This window comes from Heloderma suspectum, chromosome 9, assembly GCF_057233095.1.
Source record: "Heloderma suspectum isolate Gila_16-S chromosome 9, 16-S_ref, whole genome shotgun sequence".
Classification (NCBI taxonomy): Eukaryota; Metazoa; Chordata; class Lepidosauria; order Squamata; family Helodermatidae; genus Heloderma; species Heloderma suspectum.
The window spans coordinates 35,367,528-35,383,488 of record NC_139466.1 but is presented as its reverse complement, the minus strand read 5'-3'; the positions used below and the strand labels follow the sequence as shown (position 1 = coordinate 35,383,488).

Sequence of the window (15,961 nt, the reverse complement as noted above, 5' to 3'; positions counted from 1 at the left end):
GCTAACTATTACCACAGATCTATGGGTAACACAAATGCTTTCCTTTTATCTATAGTTACTTTTATCTCACTTCTCTAAAAACAACAACAAACCAAGGCAGCTGACAATACAAGGACCCATAACATAAGAATAAAATGTCAATATGAATCAGACAAGCTACTATTTTTCATATGGCTCCACATCTAAACAGTGTACAACAAATTAAGAAGGCAGAAGAGGCAAATATTAATAATAATCATGATAGTTATTATTAGCCACCTTTTTATCACACTCTTGTTCCAAAGGAGCTCAGGGTGATTTACATTGGAATTAGCATACCTTATCCTCACAACAGCCCAGTGAGGTAGGTTAGGATGAGAGAGACCAACTGGCCTAAGATGATGGAGTGACATCCCTGGCTGGGTGGAACTTTGAACCTGGATCTCCAAGGCCTTTCTTTTTTGTCCTCACAATCCTGTGAGGTAGATTGGGTTGAGAGCTAGGAAAACTGGCTAAAGTTACTGGCTAAGGGAGTGCAGGGCAGATCGTGTGCAGAGAAGCTATCTCCTCCCAACACCTTGCCGCCATCTCCCGGCATCTGCTTCCTGAGGCAACTATCTCACTCTGCCTAATGCCAGGGCTGGCAACTTGTGGCCCTCCAGATATTTTGGACTAATTCCCAACACGCCTGACCACTGACCATGCTGGTTGGGGCTGGTGAGAGTTTTAGTCTGAAACAACTGGAAGGCCAAACGTCACCCACCCTTGGGCTATATGGACCTTTGACCCGACCCTTCCTCTGTGTGCGCGAGAGAGAGACAGTGTGTGTGTGAGTGTGTGTGACAGAGAATGTATGTATGTATGAGACACTGTGCACGCGCGTGCGTGCGTGTGAGTATGTGTGTGGGGAAGGTGTGTGTATATGTGTGCGCGAGAGCAAGTGTGAATGTGTGTGAGAGAATGTGAGAAAGTGTGTGTGTGTGAGACAGGCACTGTGTCTGTATGTGTGTGAGAGAGAATGTATGACTGTGTGCATGCGTGTGTGTGAGAGAGAATGAATGTATGTATGAGACACAGTATGTGTGCACGTATGTCTGTGTGCAAGAGTGTGTGTGTGTGAGTGACAGAGAATGTGAGAAAGTGTGTGTGTGTGTGTGTTAGACTGTGCGTGTATTTGTGTGAGAATGTATGTCTGTGTGAGAGACAGTGTGTGTGTACATGAGTGTGTGAGTGAATGTATGTGTGAGACGCAGTATGTGTGCACGTGAGTACACATGTGTGAGGGAGAGCAAGTGTGTGTGTGACTGAGAATGTGAGACAGTGTGTGTGTGTGTGTGTGTGTTAGACTGTGCGTGTATTTGTGTGAGAATGTATGTCTGTGTGAGAGACAGTGTGTGTGTACATGAGTGTGTGAGTGAATGTATGTGTGAGACGCAGTATGTGTGCACGTGAGTACACGTGTGTGAGGGAGAGCAAGTGTGAGTGTGTGGCAGAGAATGTGAGACAGTGTGTGAGAGAGAGAGATACTGTGTGTGTGTGAGAATGTATGTCTGTGTGAAAGTGTGTGTGCGCGTGTGTGAGAGAGAATGAGTGCGAGAGGCACAGAATGTGTGCATGCGAGTACGTGCGTGCGAGAGTGTGTGTGTGTGCGAGAGAGAGCGCGCGCGCGTGCGAGTGACAGAGAACGTGAGAAAGCGTGTGTGAGAGACAGAGAGCGAGAGAAGGGTGGGCGACCGTGCGCGCTGGCCTGCGTGAGAGGCCTCGCCCGCCCGGGCGCCGGCAGGCGGGGGCCCTGCGCGGCCCGCGGCAGGGCAGGCGCGGAGAAGCGCGCGGCGCGCGGCGACAGCGAGCCAGCCGCGGCGGCCGCCGGGTCACCTGACGCCGCCGCAGCTCCGCCGCCATTTTGTCTGGGAGTGGGAACGCGAGAGGGGGGGGAGCGCGCGGGCGGCGGCGCAGAGGGGTCCCCGGCGAGGGCAGGCGGGCGGGCAGAGCCGGGGCGGGAGGGCCGCACGGGCCGGCGGAGCGGCAGCGGCAGCGGCAGCAGAGGAGCAGCAGCAGCAGCAGCGGAGCGCGACAGCCCCCGAGGGCGGGGAGCCCCCTCGCTTGGCCTCGGCTGAACCTCGCGGCGGGGCCGGGCCGGCCGCGGCTGGGCAGGGCTTCCCTTCGGCGGGGCGGTGACCGGCGCTCCTCCCCCGCGCCCGCCCCGCCGCCTCCTCCTCGCCCTCCTCGTCCTGGGCTGCTGCTGCTGCTGCGGCTGCGGCGGGGCTTTGGGCGCCGGGGAATTCCTCGCTGCCGGGGCCGGAGCCGAGCTGGAAAGCGCGCCGAGGCCGCTCCTCCCGTCGCCCTCGCCGCCGTCATGTCGGGCCAGTCGATCACCGACCGGATCACGGCGGCGCAGCACAGCGTCACCGGCTCGGCCGTCGCCAAAGCCGTCTGCAAGGCCACGACGCACGAAGTCATGGGCCCCAAGAAGAAGCACCTCGACTGTGAGTCGGCGCCGCCGGGCCGGGGCGGGGCGGGGCGGCGGGGCGCCTGGCGGCCGGCGGGGGCGGCTGCGGCTGCTGGTATAGCCCCGCCTCGGGCCGGACTCTGCCTGCCTGGCGTGTCAGGGCCGGCGGAGCAGGGGCAGGTCATCAGCGGGGCTTAAAAGACGCACTGGCGCAAGAGGGGGACGGGGCCCGAAGCTCATTTTGGGGGAGGCGAGCACCGAACTGTCGAACTAGTTTCAGTTTGGGGAGGCTTGGCCACACCGCTGGCAAGGAAAGCAGGAAGAATCCACACATACATATTATATCTGTATGTAATTTATTGATTATTATTGACTATATCGATATCCCGCCTTCTTCCTCTTGCAAGGAACCCGGGGCGGCTTACATGGGCCCCTTCCTCTCCACATTATCTCCACAACAACCCTGTGAGGTAGGTTAGGCTGAGAGTCCGTGACTGGCCCAAAGTCTCCCAGTGAGCCTCATGACTTAGTGAGGACTAGAACCCAGATATATGGAGTCCCAGTCCAACACTGTAACCACTACTCCACACTGGCTCTTCAGTATCTATATCTATATATTATCGATATATATGTATGTATGGAGAGAGGTGGGTTAAAGCATGACTAATAAGCCAGGCATGACAGGTTGGGTTCTGGGGCTTAAGGCTGCAGTCTTCACCTTGCTTACCTGGAAGTAAGTCCCGCTCAAGGTACTTCTCTGTAGACATCACTAGGATTGGGCTGCTCCATACATGTTGCCCCATGGTAGAATAGATTTGGTTTTGGTGTGACCATCAAACTGGTTAGGATTTATTCAGATGTCGTTTAGGGTGGTGGGTGGTTATTCTCAGTCTGGTGAGCAAAGCAGGTTAGGTTCATTTTCGGTGTTAAAATGGAATTAACAAGGCAGGCAGGATCAATTCATTTAGTGGGGCTTAACCACACAGAATAGCTGGGCAGAATATCCTTATTATGCAGTTGAAACATAACTGCTATACCGAGTAGGATAGACTCATTTTCAGGGGTCCAAACATAACAAGCAAGCAGGGAAGCCCCCCCCTCCCCAGCCCTTTATCCCGCTGGGAATTCCTTCTCCTTGATGACTCCTGTTGGCACATCTAGTCCTTGATTGTGGAGCAGTGGAATTCTTGGTGAGGAAACAGGCTTGTTATCTCCATCATTTTTGGCTATTACCAGATAGCTTGTTTTGGCTTTGGTTGTAAGTAAGAAACATTTGCAATAGGAATTGGATCCTGCCAGTATTGCAACAGTTGTCAAAAAGTAGTGGAGAGGGGGCAGGTCTTGGAGTGAGATGTTAACAGTCTCTGTACTCTATAGGAGTAGCTTTCAACCTTATCAGATCCAGGATCCACTTTTTAATCCCAGCCTGCATCATGGGACCCACTTCGTTGCTTATGCCTGTCTTTGCTGGGAGGACTATAGTTCAGAGCACATGTTTTGCATGCAGAAGGTCCTAAGATTTCTTTCCAATCTTAAAAACAACACAAATCAGGTATCAAGTGATGCGAAAGACCCCGCCTGAGATCTGGAGAGAGCCGTGGCCAGTAGTAGTAGATAATACTGGACTAAATAGGTAAATAGTCTGACAGTGTCCAGCTGATAAGATAGCTTCCTGTGTTCAGAGGTTCTCCTTTTCTTCCTATGATGACAAGGTGTAAAAGGGGAAGGGAGGGCCCCTTAACAGCTATGTACAGGAGAGAATTTCAGGAGGTGCACCGTGCCATGCATGGGTGCTTAAAGCTGAACCTGCTCAAACCACCTTTGCTGTAAATCCATGAGGTGGAGATACCTGTCTTTCTCTGCACCTGATCATTCTTTCTCCTCTTCTCAGTAAACAAAAATGTCCGGTTGTTGCACACTTGTGGGTCCTGACCCACCATATCCTATAGAAGGTTAAAGGGAAAGTGTAAGGGAGGTTAAATGCTTTTATCACACAAGATCAGTGGTATTTGGCTATCCTTTTGGAATAGGGTGTACACATGCCTGTACACCAGTTGATGGGGAACTTGGGTGGGAGGGTGCTGTTGCACTCATGTCGTGCTTGTGGGTTTCCCGTGAGCAGCTGGTTGGCCATTGTGTGAACAGAATGCTGGATTAGATAGACCCTTGGCCTGATCCAGCGTGGTTCTTCTTAGGTTCTTATGGCATGTTAATCATTGCAAGTTATTTAAAAAATGAACCAAAATGTATAAAGCAGAGTAACACTTCTGCTTCTTTGGCTGGTAAGGTCAGTACCTCTGTGATTCTTTCCTCCCATCATTTGGCTATGCAAAATTTATACTGCGTCTTCCAAATAATTGAAATTAAAATATGTCTCCTCTAAGAGGTCAGCGAGTGAGTGTTGGCAAGTAATTCTCATCCTAATGGAATTTGCCTCCAAATAAAGAACATTCTTGACCTGATGCCTCAAAGGCCTGAAACCTTCTGTTAACACTTTTACCAGATAAGATACTATGGTTCTGCTTACTTGGAGCCTAGCAGTTAAAATAATTTCAGCTGTCCAGCCTTGTTTTATGCATATGGTTAAAATCTGCTGTCCTGAAAGAAGAAAGTTTGCATTCCAAGCTACAAGCTTGCTGGGGAAAACCTTTGTCTCTTGGCCTCAATATTTACCTGCAATATGGGGCTAATTCTAGCCTACCTTATGTGGCTGTTGCAAGGATTACTGAGCTAATGTATCTGAAGTACTCTGAATACCCTAAAGTGGTATACCTATGCTCAGCAATGTTATTTCATTAATGCAGTTTGGTTCAGAACTTATTAGACAGTGTGGATAAAACATATTGACTACCTAGGAATCTACTAGTTGCCTCTTGACATGGAGGAACATGTTCATGTGAGATGTAGTTACGCTGGTATATATTGCAAAACACTGATTGGACATTTGGCTCTTCCCTGGTATGTTTCCTGCAATTATGGGCGAAAATTGCAGCTCAGCATTAAGATTGCACCCCTCCATTTTCCAGTGGGTCCAGCTGCTATGCCGTGCAGGAACCATGTTGTCTTCTTCTATAGCGATATACTTTTGTGTGGATGCTCTGCTTTCCTTCTGATGTACTGTGTGGTCTTATTTCTTCAAATATCTGAGCTTCATATTTTGCAGGCCGTAGCTATGGAGGGCTGCCCTCCCTAGGGATTTTTTTAGAGTCCTTCCTATAGTTTCACATTTTTATTTAAGAAGCAAGTCTCTAGATTTTACGTATGGAGCTATGCAGAACAGTAAGTAGGCAGGCAGTATTTTAACAAATTGCTTATAAGAAGCATTATCTGCTTCTAGTGTTCTGGTCAGTGAGTGCAAAGGCACTGTGGTGACTGACGAGAATTTGCGCATGTATTTTTTTTTAATATGTAAAATTGTTCAATAGTTATGTTTAGGTTTTGATTCTTTACACTGATTTGTGATGATCCCCATTGTATATAGTTAGTTGTGATGGCTCTCATTGTGTATCTCCCTTTCCCCACAATCATTTCTGGCTAAAAGCCTGTCCTGTGTCCACATTCAATCCAATCAGTTGAACGGGACTGTCTCATGGTGCTAAAAGTTGGGTCTCTCCAAAAGCAGAAGTATTTCAAGTCTTCAGAAGTTTGAAGAATTATGTAGTCTCTATTGTCGTCATTGATATAGGCAATGCTATCATTGTGTGATTGCTCTTTGAATCCTTTAAATCAGCTTTCCCCCAACCTGGTGCCCTCCAGATGTGTTGGACTACAACTTCCAGCATCCCCCCAGCCATCCATGTGGCTTTAAATTAAACACAGCATTCTGTTGTCTGGAGAGTCCACCCCTCTTATGTTTGTGAACTTCCCCTCATTTAACTCATACCTTCTCTTGCATACATACCCTTGAGGAATGATGATCATGATATTTTTCAGAATTAAAGGAAGTAAAAATTAACTGGAACATTATGATTGCTTGATTTTGGAAGGGTAGTTTTTTGCTGCGAACAACAAAGGGTGTTGTGGTATCTGAAGACTTAATGGATCTGTTGTTGCTTGAGTATTTGAGAATTGCTTGGGCATCTCATTTTCAGTCTTTACAGCCCCAAGATATTTTCTGTCTATGGCATCAGATAACTTTTTTTCTTCCTTGTGGCTTCTGCTTCCTGTAATAGACTGAAGTTCAGATGTAAGCTTAAAATCAGTAAGCTAGACTGTGCCAGGAAATTAGGAAGTAGTGTCACTATAAAGTTACTCAATAGCTTTGAAAGGTATCAGTAGCAGTAAAAACAAACAAACAAATCAGGTTGCACTCCTATACATACTTACATGTGAGTAAGCCTTCTTGAACTCAGTGGGACTTACTTCTGAGTAGACATGCATAGGATTGCATTGTTAGTGCACACCTGTTAAAATGAATCTGTGATGTAATTTCACTACATTGAGGAGAGCCAATTGCCATTATCATGATGTTTATAAGCGGCTGTGAAGCGCGTGTGTGATTTCTTGTACATCATGTTCTGTGTAGGAAAAAAAATCTATACTGCTTAATTCAATCAGTTTTCTTTGTTCAGAAAATGCTTTTTATTTAATGGTGACAATGTAAGGGAGACCAATGGTTGGGAATTACATGAAGTTGAGTGACATTGTGGTGTTGATAGTAAAGAGATGAGAAAGCACTTATAGAAGCTGTATAATCTCTAGCTATTTTTTAGGGTTGTTAATACAGGGTTGATATGGATAAGAAAAAAATTCCAGCTGACACATGTCCTGTGCATCACCTGTGTGGCACTAATACAAAGTTTCCCCCCATGAGAAACTATGTGCTTCGGCACATAGCAGTAACTAGTACATATGATCTCTTTATTCCTTGAAAGGTCTAAAGCAGGAATATGCTACTTATACTTGGAGTAAGAAGGAATAGTGTCTTGAGCAAATAACTGAAAAGTAGTCTAGATGCAGAAAGAGGGAATGATCAGAAGCCCAGAAAAATTGATGTGAAGTCTTTCACATACATCAAAGTGCTCTGGTTCAGACCCCATACAGGCGAATTTTCATACCATGAGCTATCACTGGTACTTGGAATGTGGCAAGATTCCTGGGTTTTATGCTTGTTAAGGATTGTTTCTGTAAGGTCCAGGGTGAATTGATTTAAGTCAATGTGATTATTTTAATTATTTAAACCAGAAAGAAAAAAGGCTGATTAATCAAGTTTTCCATTGACACTTCATATTCCCTAAACAGTGGTGTAAATCTGACTCCTAAACCATAATGTACAACTAAATAAAATATTTACACTCTTGTTTCATTCTTGCATCTCTTTGTTGCACTGTGTACATGTTACATGCTTTCCTTTTTTAGCTAGAGGGAATGTCTTTAAAATATTCCCGTATAGGGTCTTTCTTATGACCAGCAGCCGTGACAGTTTGTGACAAGTATGCAGGTAAAGGAGTCTGCACACTAGATAATTTTGTCTTTTATTCTTCTTTCCAGTGTTGTTCATTTCTTCTTCGCTCTTCTTTTGCCCGGCTCCAACCTCACAAAAGCAAAACAGCAAACAGAAATTAAATGCCCATGACTGATAGGTCGAAGCAAGGTCTGATAGCTATTGGGCAGACTAGAGCAGGTTATTTTCATCAGGTGAAAATGGCATGCCTATGTTTGTTAGGTAGAGTGTAACTCATATTTGAGAAATGATCGAATTGATTCTTCATTTACATAGAAAAGCCTCCTTTAACTTGGTGTATCTGGTGGGGGCATTCGTGTAGTTTCAAGATTAACTAACTGTAGGGCTGACATCCTTACATTAAGATTGTTAAATATTAATTGAGTTATTCTTCAGAGGAACTCTTCAGAGGAACTTAGTATTTACAATTTTAAAATAACATTAACATCTGATTTAAATGTTTAAACTCTGATTTTTTAAATGGATTGCTCTAAAGTTTACCCTGTGTTTCTCTACACAAAAAGAAAGTCCATCGGTCTTGAATGTGTAGAATAACTACACATAACTACTATATTCGGAAAGAAGCACTTCAGTATGAATTGTGCTGATATTTGTTCAGCGTTTGTTTTCTGTATAGTAGAATGATGTACATCATGCCTGCTCTGCAATGGAGTTTTACTTTATACCTGCTGTATAAAATAATATAAAGTTCTTGGAGTAATCTACTATTTGTTCTTTGACATAACTGATGAACTGTGGATACTTTCTTCATGGCACCTTAGGTGCAATCCTGCACATGTTTAGACAGAGAAAAGTCCTACAACTCCCAGCATTCACCCAGTCATGCTGGCTGGTGAATGCTGGGAGTTGCCAGACTTTTTTTTCTGTCTAAGCATACATAGGATTGCGCCCTTAGTATATTCTGTTTCCAAACTACTTACCACTTTTCAATAGATGGGAGAGCTATTTTGGTTTTGTAACTAAAGTAACCTCTCTCCATCAACCTTCTCTATCAAAAAATGGGCCTTGATGGTAGCTAGCTTCTGATTGCAAGTGGGTTATTCTGGCAGCATGAAAATTTTTACTGCCGATCACACTTAGGAGAATAATTCATGCTGATGCTATCTAGGTTTTTGGAACTTGCTGAGCTAAGAGTATTGGCAGTGATTGTGTTTTACAGATAGCGACAGAGAGAGAAATTCAAGGTATCCTGTTTTTTATATTGGCCAATGTTAGTGGACAGAATGTTGAGCCTGTATTGAAGGCAACCTGGGTTTGAATCCCTACTTAGCCAGAAAGCTTACTGGGTGGCCTTGGGCCAAGTCACTGAGTCCCAGCCTAAGATGGTTGTAAGGATAAAATAACAGCATGCATACTGCCCTGAGCTCCTTGGAGGAAGCTGTGTGTGTATATATATGTTAGGAATATGCTCTTAACCTGCACTCAAATAATAGGTAATTCAACTAGGAGAGAAACAGAATTGACTTCAAGCTAGGGGTCCAGCTAGTCATGTATCTGCAAGGGTATTATAGTATATATTTTTTATAAGTGAACACATAATACTGATACTGAGATCCCTGTGCATGTGAAATCTAAGTTCATTTGGGAATATATAAGGTCAGTGTTTTTAGGATGTGCTGCTAAATTTAAGCACTGCTAGGCCTGTGAAATTTTTTTCAATTGTTGATTTTATTTTAATACTTGCCCGTTATCCTAGAGTAATGGAGCAGATGATAGGGGCTAAAAAAAATGTCAATAGTACTTTTCCCATATCTGTCAAATTATTAATGAGAATAGGTAAAAATGCATAGGAGGTTGTGGTTTCAGGCTATTGTTTATGTGAATTTTATGTATCAGATTTAAAACTGTATGTTTTACTTGTTTATGTGCTTTCTTTGTTCAGAGAAGGCATCTGTACTGTAGTGATACAGGAAAAGCTCCAGGGATCTTCTTTGTATTATTGTATTTTTGTTGCCATTTGAGAAGGCAGGTTTCTAGGTCTGGACTTGCACAGTGGTTTTAGTATCTTTTCACCATTATTAAACTAGGAAAATTCCAGGGTCTCTCCCACCCTCCACCCCACTGGAGCTAGAAAAAGAAAGCTACACATGGGGTCTCATGTAGCCCCACACTCCTGTGCAGTGGCTCCCAACTTTGGGTCTCCAGGAGTTGTTACACCATGAATCCCATCACTCCTAGACCATTTGCAATGCTGTCTGGGGCTGATGGGAGTCAGAGTCCAACAACATCTGGGAAATGAAGGTTGAGAACCACTGCACTAATGGAAGAAGTCCTGTTCGGGGCTCTTGCCAGCCTGGAACAGGAGCCCCAAGCAACACTATAAAGTTCATAGAGGGCACCTTTTTTTCCTTCCCCACTGTGCTATATAGTGTTAAAGGGCTAAAGTTTGGGGCTGGCTGCCAACCCTGAATCTGAGTGTTTTTATTGCTTCAGGGCTTGGTTGGGGGGGAGCATAGTGTGGGAAGGAGATTTTTTTTAATCTCATGGCATGGATCTCGATATTCTTGTCTCCACCCCACCCCCTATTTACTTGCTTCTGGGAAACTAGAAGCTTGCCTTCCCCAACCTGATGCCCTCCTGATGTGTTAGACTACAGCATCTCCCAGCATCCCTTGCCAGCATGGCTGGCTAGGGGATGCTGTAGTCCAACATATCTGGAGGGCACAAAGTTGAGGAAGTCGCTGTAAGCTCTTAGGGGCTAATTTCCTCTCTCCCTCTCCACTTTTAAAAACACACGTTCAGAATTCTGTTGCTCAACTTTCCTCAACCATAGATCTAATTGCTGGACTCGCAAGTCTGCCTGATGTCAGGTTCTGTTAGACCTCTTTTTAGCCCTTTCTCTGACCTGCACTAAAACAGTACACTACATTGTAGAGCTGTTGAAAGCCACTCTTTGCTAACTCACAACCCTACTCTGCCCCCCATCCTGCAATATGGGGTAGTGGACTGTCTTGATATTGGTAGTGCAATTTTTTAAATGTTAAACTGTCTATTAGACCTGAGTTAGAAAGAGCTGCTACCTTTTATGGTTAGTAATGGGGGACATGTCCATTACTAACAATTTAAGTTTGCTAAAATCCTGGATTATTCTATGGGCAGCTCTCTTCCACCCTGGGCAAGACCAAACAATGGTGTTCAGTGTGAACTCTAGTATTTTTATGCATACCTTGAACGTTCCTTAGGTCCTGGAAACTCCTGTTTTCTTGTTTAATTTTTTTTAAAATTTCCAAATGTGTATATTTCTGCACACTAAGGGGGTCCCTGAGTATCTAGAAACCACTGCTTTATTTTGGGCTGGACCCATTTTGTTCCGTATCAGCCTTCTCCCACTTGTAGCCTAAAACAGCTGGCAGGCAACAAATCTCATCATCCCCACCCATCATGACAAAGAGCTATGCTTGCTGGGGATGATGGAAGTTGTAGCCCAACACATATAGAGGGCATGAGGTTGGTGAAGGCCTGTCCATACTGATAGGCGTCAGTCATTGGAATTATTATTGGAGGGACTGCTACTTGCATTCTACAAGTTTTATCTGCGAATGTTTTACTTACTTTGTGTCTGGCAGAAAAATGATGTATTCAGAAGTATTACTAATCGTAAAATCTCTTTGTGGTCATGTGTATGATAGGTGTGAAAGAGGTCGATTTATATTATAATTGATAATTTTCCGTTGAGAGAGTTAAGTTTAAACTGCTGGCTGGTTCACACATAATGCTAAACCATAATTTAGCATTACATGCACGAGCTGGAATGAGCCTGTGCAGTCCCCTGTCCCCTCTTCTCCTCCCATCTGATGCTGAGGAGGAATAAACTAGAATTTAGTTTCACTTTAGCAGATTCTTGGTTTGTCATGTGTGAACTAGGAATCCTGGTTTAAAAGAAACACTAGTCAGTTGCTAAGCAAACTAGAAAACCAATCCAAGGTTTTAGGTTGGTTTGTTTAGCAGTTGAGTACCTTTTTAAAAACCATAATTTCTGTTTTGTATGTAATGACAAGCCAGGAATCCGCTAAACTGAAACATATTTCTGGGTTTTTCCTCCTTCTAGCTGTATGGGAGGAGGATAGGGGAGTTCTGGAGCATCGGCACTTTGTGCAGGAAGATATTTCTTGTGTACATAGTGCTAAATCCTGGTTTAGAGTTATATGTGAACTGGGCGTATAACAAAATGCCATCATTTAATGGATGTTAAAGATGGTTCTTTTGACAGGATCAATGAAGAAATCAGGCTAGAAATGCAAACGTGAAATCTATGAGGACAGTTTATTTCTGAGCTTTATATTGAATTGTAATATTGGGATAAGGTTTGTTCCAACTAAATCCAAACACTTTCTAACATAGAATCATAGGGTTGGAAGGGACCTACAAGACCATCGAGTCCAACCCCCTGCTCAGTGCAGGAAGCCTGATTCCCAGGCAGTCTCCCATCCAAGTTATAACCAGGGCTGACCCTGCTTAGCTTCCAAGATCAGATGAGATCAGGCGCATCTTAGTGTTGGACTCTCAAATTGTATTGTTTCTCCATGGCTATAGTAGTCCTTTGGGAATACTGTTCGAGTTACATTTCCAGAGTTGAAACTGGTGTAATAGGCTCTCATCTTTTCCCAGATTAGCATGTTGTGTCTAGGCAAACAATGGCCAATTGGTGGACCTTGGTTGAATCTAGTCTCTGCCCTTTTCCCCTGGTTGCAACCTGACAGCCCTACTTTTAACCTGGCAGACACAGCATGGAATGTGAGGATGCCCCCAAAGACTCTTTAGTAGTGCAGACCCTTTTTGGATACGCTTTGTGTAGAAAAGTGTCTGTCTGGTTAGATTTGTGGTCTGCTTGCTTCTTATGCTGCTTTTGGCCGGAAGGGAACTGTACATTGTTTTGGTCTCAGCCATCATCACAAAGGCCTTTGAAATGTCCTCTCTCATTTTGTGCAGAGCCTGATAGGTTGGAAGTGGCATATGAGGGTCACATTCTGGACCTGCAGGCCATCATGATGGTATCATCTCAGTTTTGCAAAGGAAGTGGTGCCTTGCCTGGTCTGTGCTCAGCTTGCATGTCCTCATGTCCTGATTGTGGGTTTAACACAGGCATCTGGTTGGCCAATGTGAGAAACAGGATGCTGGACTATGTAGGCTCTTCTTATGTACAGGTCCCACTTGAGTGTCATGGCTGTGGGGGCTCTACCCTTGATCGGGGTAGAGCCCCCACAACCCTTCTCTCCAGGCCAAAGAAGCTGACTGCTACTGATCTACACATTACTTGGTTTCTCAGTTGTGATTCCACAGCATGTTTGTGTGATGGTTGGACCGGCTCTCCCAATATCCAGCCGCCACAGCTGAACTTCTTTTGCTGCCGAAAGGTCTCCAGGGGTTGAGGGCAGATATTTGAAACCCATCCCACATTGTAAGGAACAATTTCTCACATTCCTGTCTTCTAAGCTTGGCAGTCCACAGCAGCAGAGTGGGGAATGACTAGTGCACACCTCTCCATAGAAGCAAGAAGGCTGTCCATAACTGATTCTTGTAGGGGAATTAGGAGAGTCTGTCTGGAGCGATTCCCATTGAATACAGTCATTTAGGTACTTCGGTGGAGGGAAAGCTACAAAAGCATGCATGATAACAAGACTGGAGATTACTTAAATAACAAAATGCGTAATAGACTAAACATGTTTCTTTTTCTGCAAAGACCACCAGTTAATCTTGAATAGATCAACTTATTCTTACTGTGACTTGACCTAATCTTTGCACAAGGGTTGACTTCCTGTTGTTGTTAATTGGTGGTTCTAGCTTTTTTGATGGCTGGACATTCTGGTAAAGCAGTGTAGCATTCTTCTGTGTTGGATGATCTCCAGTATATCCAATAGTCTGAAGTGTTAATAAATGAAGCTGATACTTAAGTATCATGCCTGCACAACTTCTGACCCACCGCTGCAAACACAGTCCTACCTCCCCGCCAGCTGTGTATTGTGTCCTGCCTGTTTGTGCAGTCCCAAACAGTGTGCTGCAGCAAATGTGAGCTGCATTGGCTTGGAGGGGCACAAGTTGTTTAGGACGGTTACATGCAGTTTCTTTGCCGCTAGGCTGCATGGCGGACTGAGTCCAGATGGATGAGTGGAGTTTGTTCTCTCTTACCTTGTGAAAACCTACTGGTGAGAGCTGTGTTCCAGTAGAGATGGGACTCTGCATTTTCTTCAGGTTAATTCACCTATTACCTGAAAGCAATAGTTCTGTTAACGCCTGTCCCAGAGTAGAAAGAATACATTTCTAGGTAACTGTAGAAATCTTGAGTTCTAAGTAAGCATTTTAGTATTTTCCTAACTGCTAGACCATATTTGACTTTCGAAGACACAAGTATTCTCCGTTTTTATGATGAGATTGCTTGATCAACACACGTTTCCAAACAGATCTTGGGTAAGTCATGTTGGTCCATTACAGCAACATTGTTATGATCAGTTTATTTGACCAACCAGTAGACCTTTTGAGTTACGCAAACCCTTTCCTTTTTTAGGCCTGCATTTAGCCAAGTATTCAGTTCTTAAATATTGCTACTATTGAAGATTCACATTGTATAATCTTTGATATGAGATTTCATGGTGGAGTTTCATAGAATCATAGGGTTGGAAGGGGCCTACAAGACCATCGAGCCCCACCCCCTGCTCATTGCAGGAAGCCTGATTTCCAGGCGGTCTCTCATCCAAGTACTAACCAGGGCTGACCCTGCTTAGCTTCCGAGATCAGACGATAATAGCTGGCCAAAACCATACTGTACACAGGTCTTTGGGTTGCTAAAATTTATTAGTGTGAAAACAGTTTTCAGTACTTTCCCCCCTTAAATTTAAACAATGTAAGAGAAGTACTTTCCATTTTTTTTACTAGTTTTCCAAGAAAAGATTCTACATATTTTAACATTTAAATCACATTAAGTGTGCTATAATTCCCCCCTCGAATGTTTCAGGTCAAATACTTGTGGTATATTGGCACAAAAAATGATGTGGGTACTTTTAAAAAAGGCGTTGTTGTTTACTAAATACAAGTAAAACAAACATGCCAAATTAGATTACATTAGGGCATCAGAAAATGTTCCGATGTAAATTAACCTCTACAAATGAACCTAATTTCCATAGGAAAATTTTCCCATTCAAAATTTTCTGGAAAACTCATATCAGTATGTAGAGGTTCTTGTCACAAGAATGAAATAGGAAAACATACTTTCTAGATCTTGTTTGTTTTTATCCAGTACCATCTAGCAAGCACATCCACAGATTAAGGCAGGCAGAGCTAATTTTTTACTGAACACTTGCTGCTTCCTTCTGCCTTTTAGCTAGTTACAGAGGAATTTGCTTCAGCAGATTCTGTCTGGACTCAGCTTCAGTCCAAAGTATGTATTCTTGTTGTTGTGAGCCTCCCCAAGTCAAGAGGAAAATGTTTGAGACAGAGGACGTGATTGCAGAAGGTCTGTCATGTGGGAAGCACCCAGAGAAACAAAACCCGAAAAAGAAAGGGAGACGTCTCACTGGCTGTAGTAGTATATTGAGTTGCTGAGTCTTCTTGGTGTGTTTGAGACTGGTACAGAAGACACAGTATTTCCTAAGGAATACTGTTTTAATGTAGCTTGTCATCGTGCAGGAAGCTGGATGAAATTATCATTATGATCCTAGGAAAAAACACGATGATAGAATCTGAGATAAACATGCTTAATTGTTCTAGTCATTATTATACTGAATACATCTTGTGGTGTTTTGCACCTCTAGACAAATTAAGGAGTGTATATAAATCAGTGTGATTTACTAGGAAATCCAAAGGGGTACTTTGAATACATTCATATAATCAAATACTAATTGTTTGGGTCCTCAGAATTCAGTCTTCAGTTTGTTTGTTTGTTTGTTTGATTATTACACTTTTAAATGGCCCTGTAACCAGTGATGAGGGTTTTCTGAAAAATTTCAAATTCATCATCCTTTTGCTTATATATTTGTGGCACATTTTAAATTTAAGAAATGAAGCCAGAAAATAATTATGGAAAGGATATGATTTGTGTTTATCATTTTAGATTAATTTGCATAGGGTCATTTGCC

At 43.7% G+C, this 15,961-nt stretch overlaps 1 protein-coding gene across 1 annotated transcript in view; it reads left to right on the top strand.

Annotated features, from left to right (window-relative positions):
- The first annotated feature begins 1,884 nt into the window (after nucleotides 1-1,884).
- Nucleotides 1,885-15,961, top strand: part of LOC146338590 (phosphatidylinositol-binding clathrin assembly protein-like) — a 60,972-nt gene continuing 46,895 nt past the window's right edge. Inside the window, exon 1 of the mRNA XM_084814103.1 lies at nucleotides 1,885-2,465. Within this exon, the coding sequence (XP_084670229.1) occupies nucleotides 2,336-2,465 (130 nt within the window). The 5' untranslated portion in view covers nucleotides 1,885-2,335. The remainder of the gene's footprint in view (nucleotides 2,466-15,961) is intronic.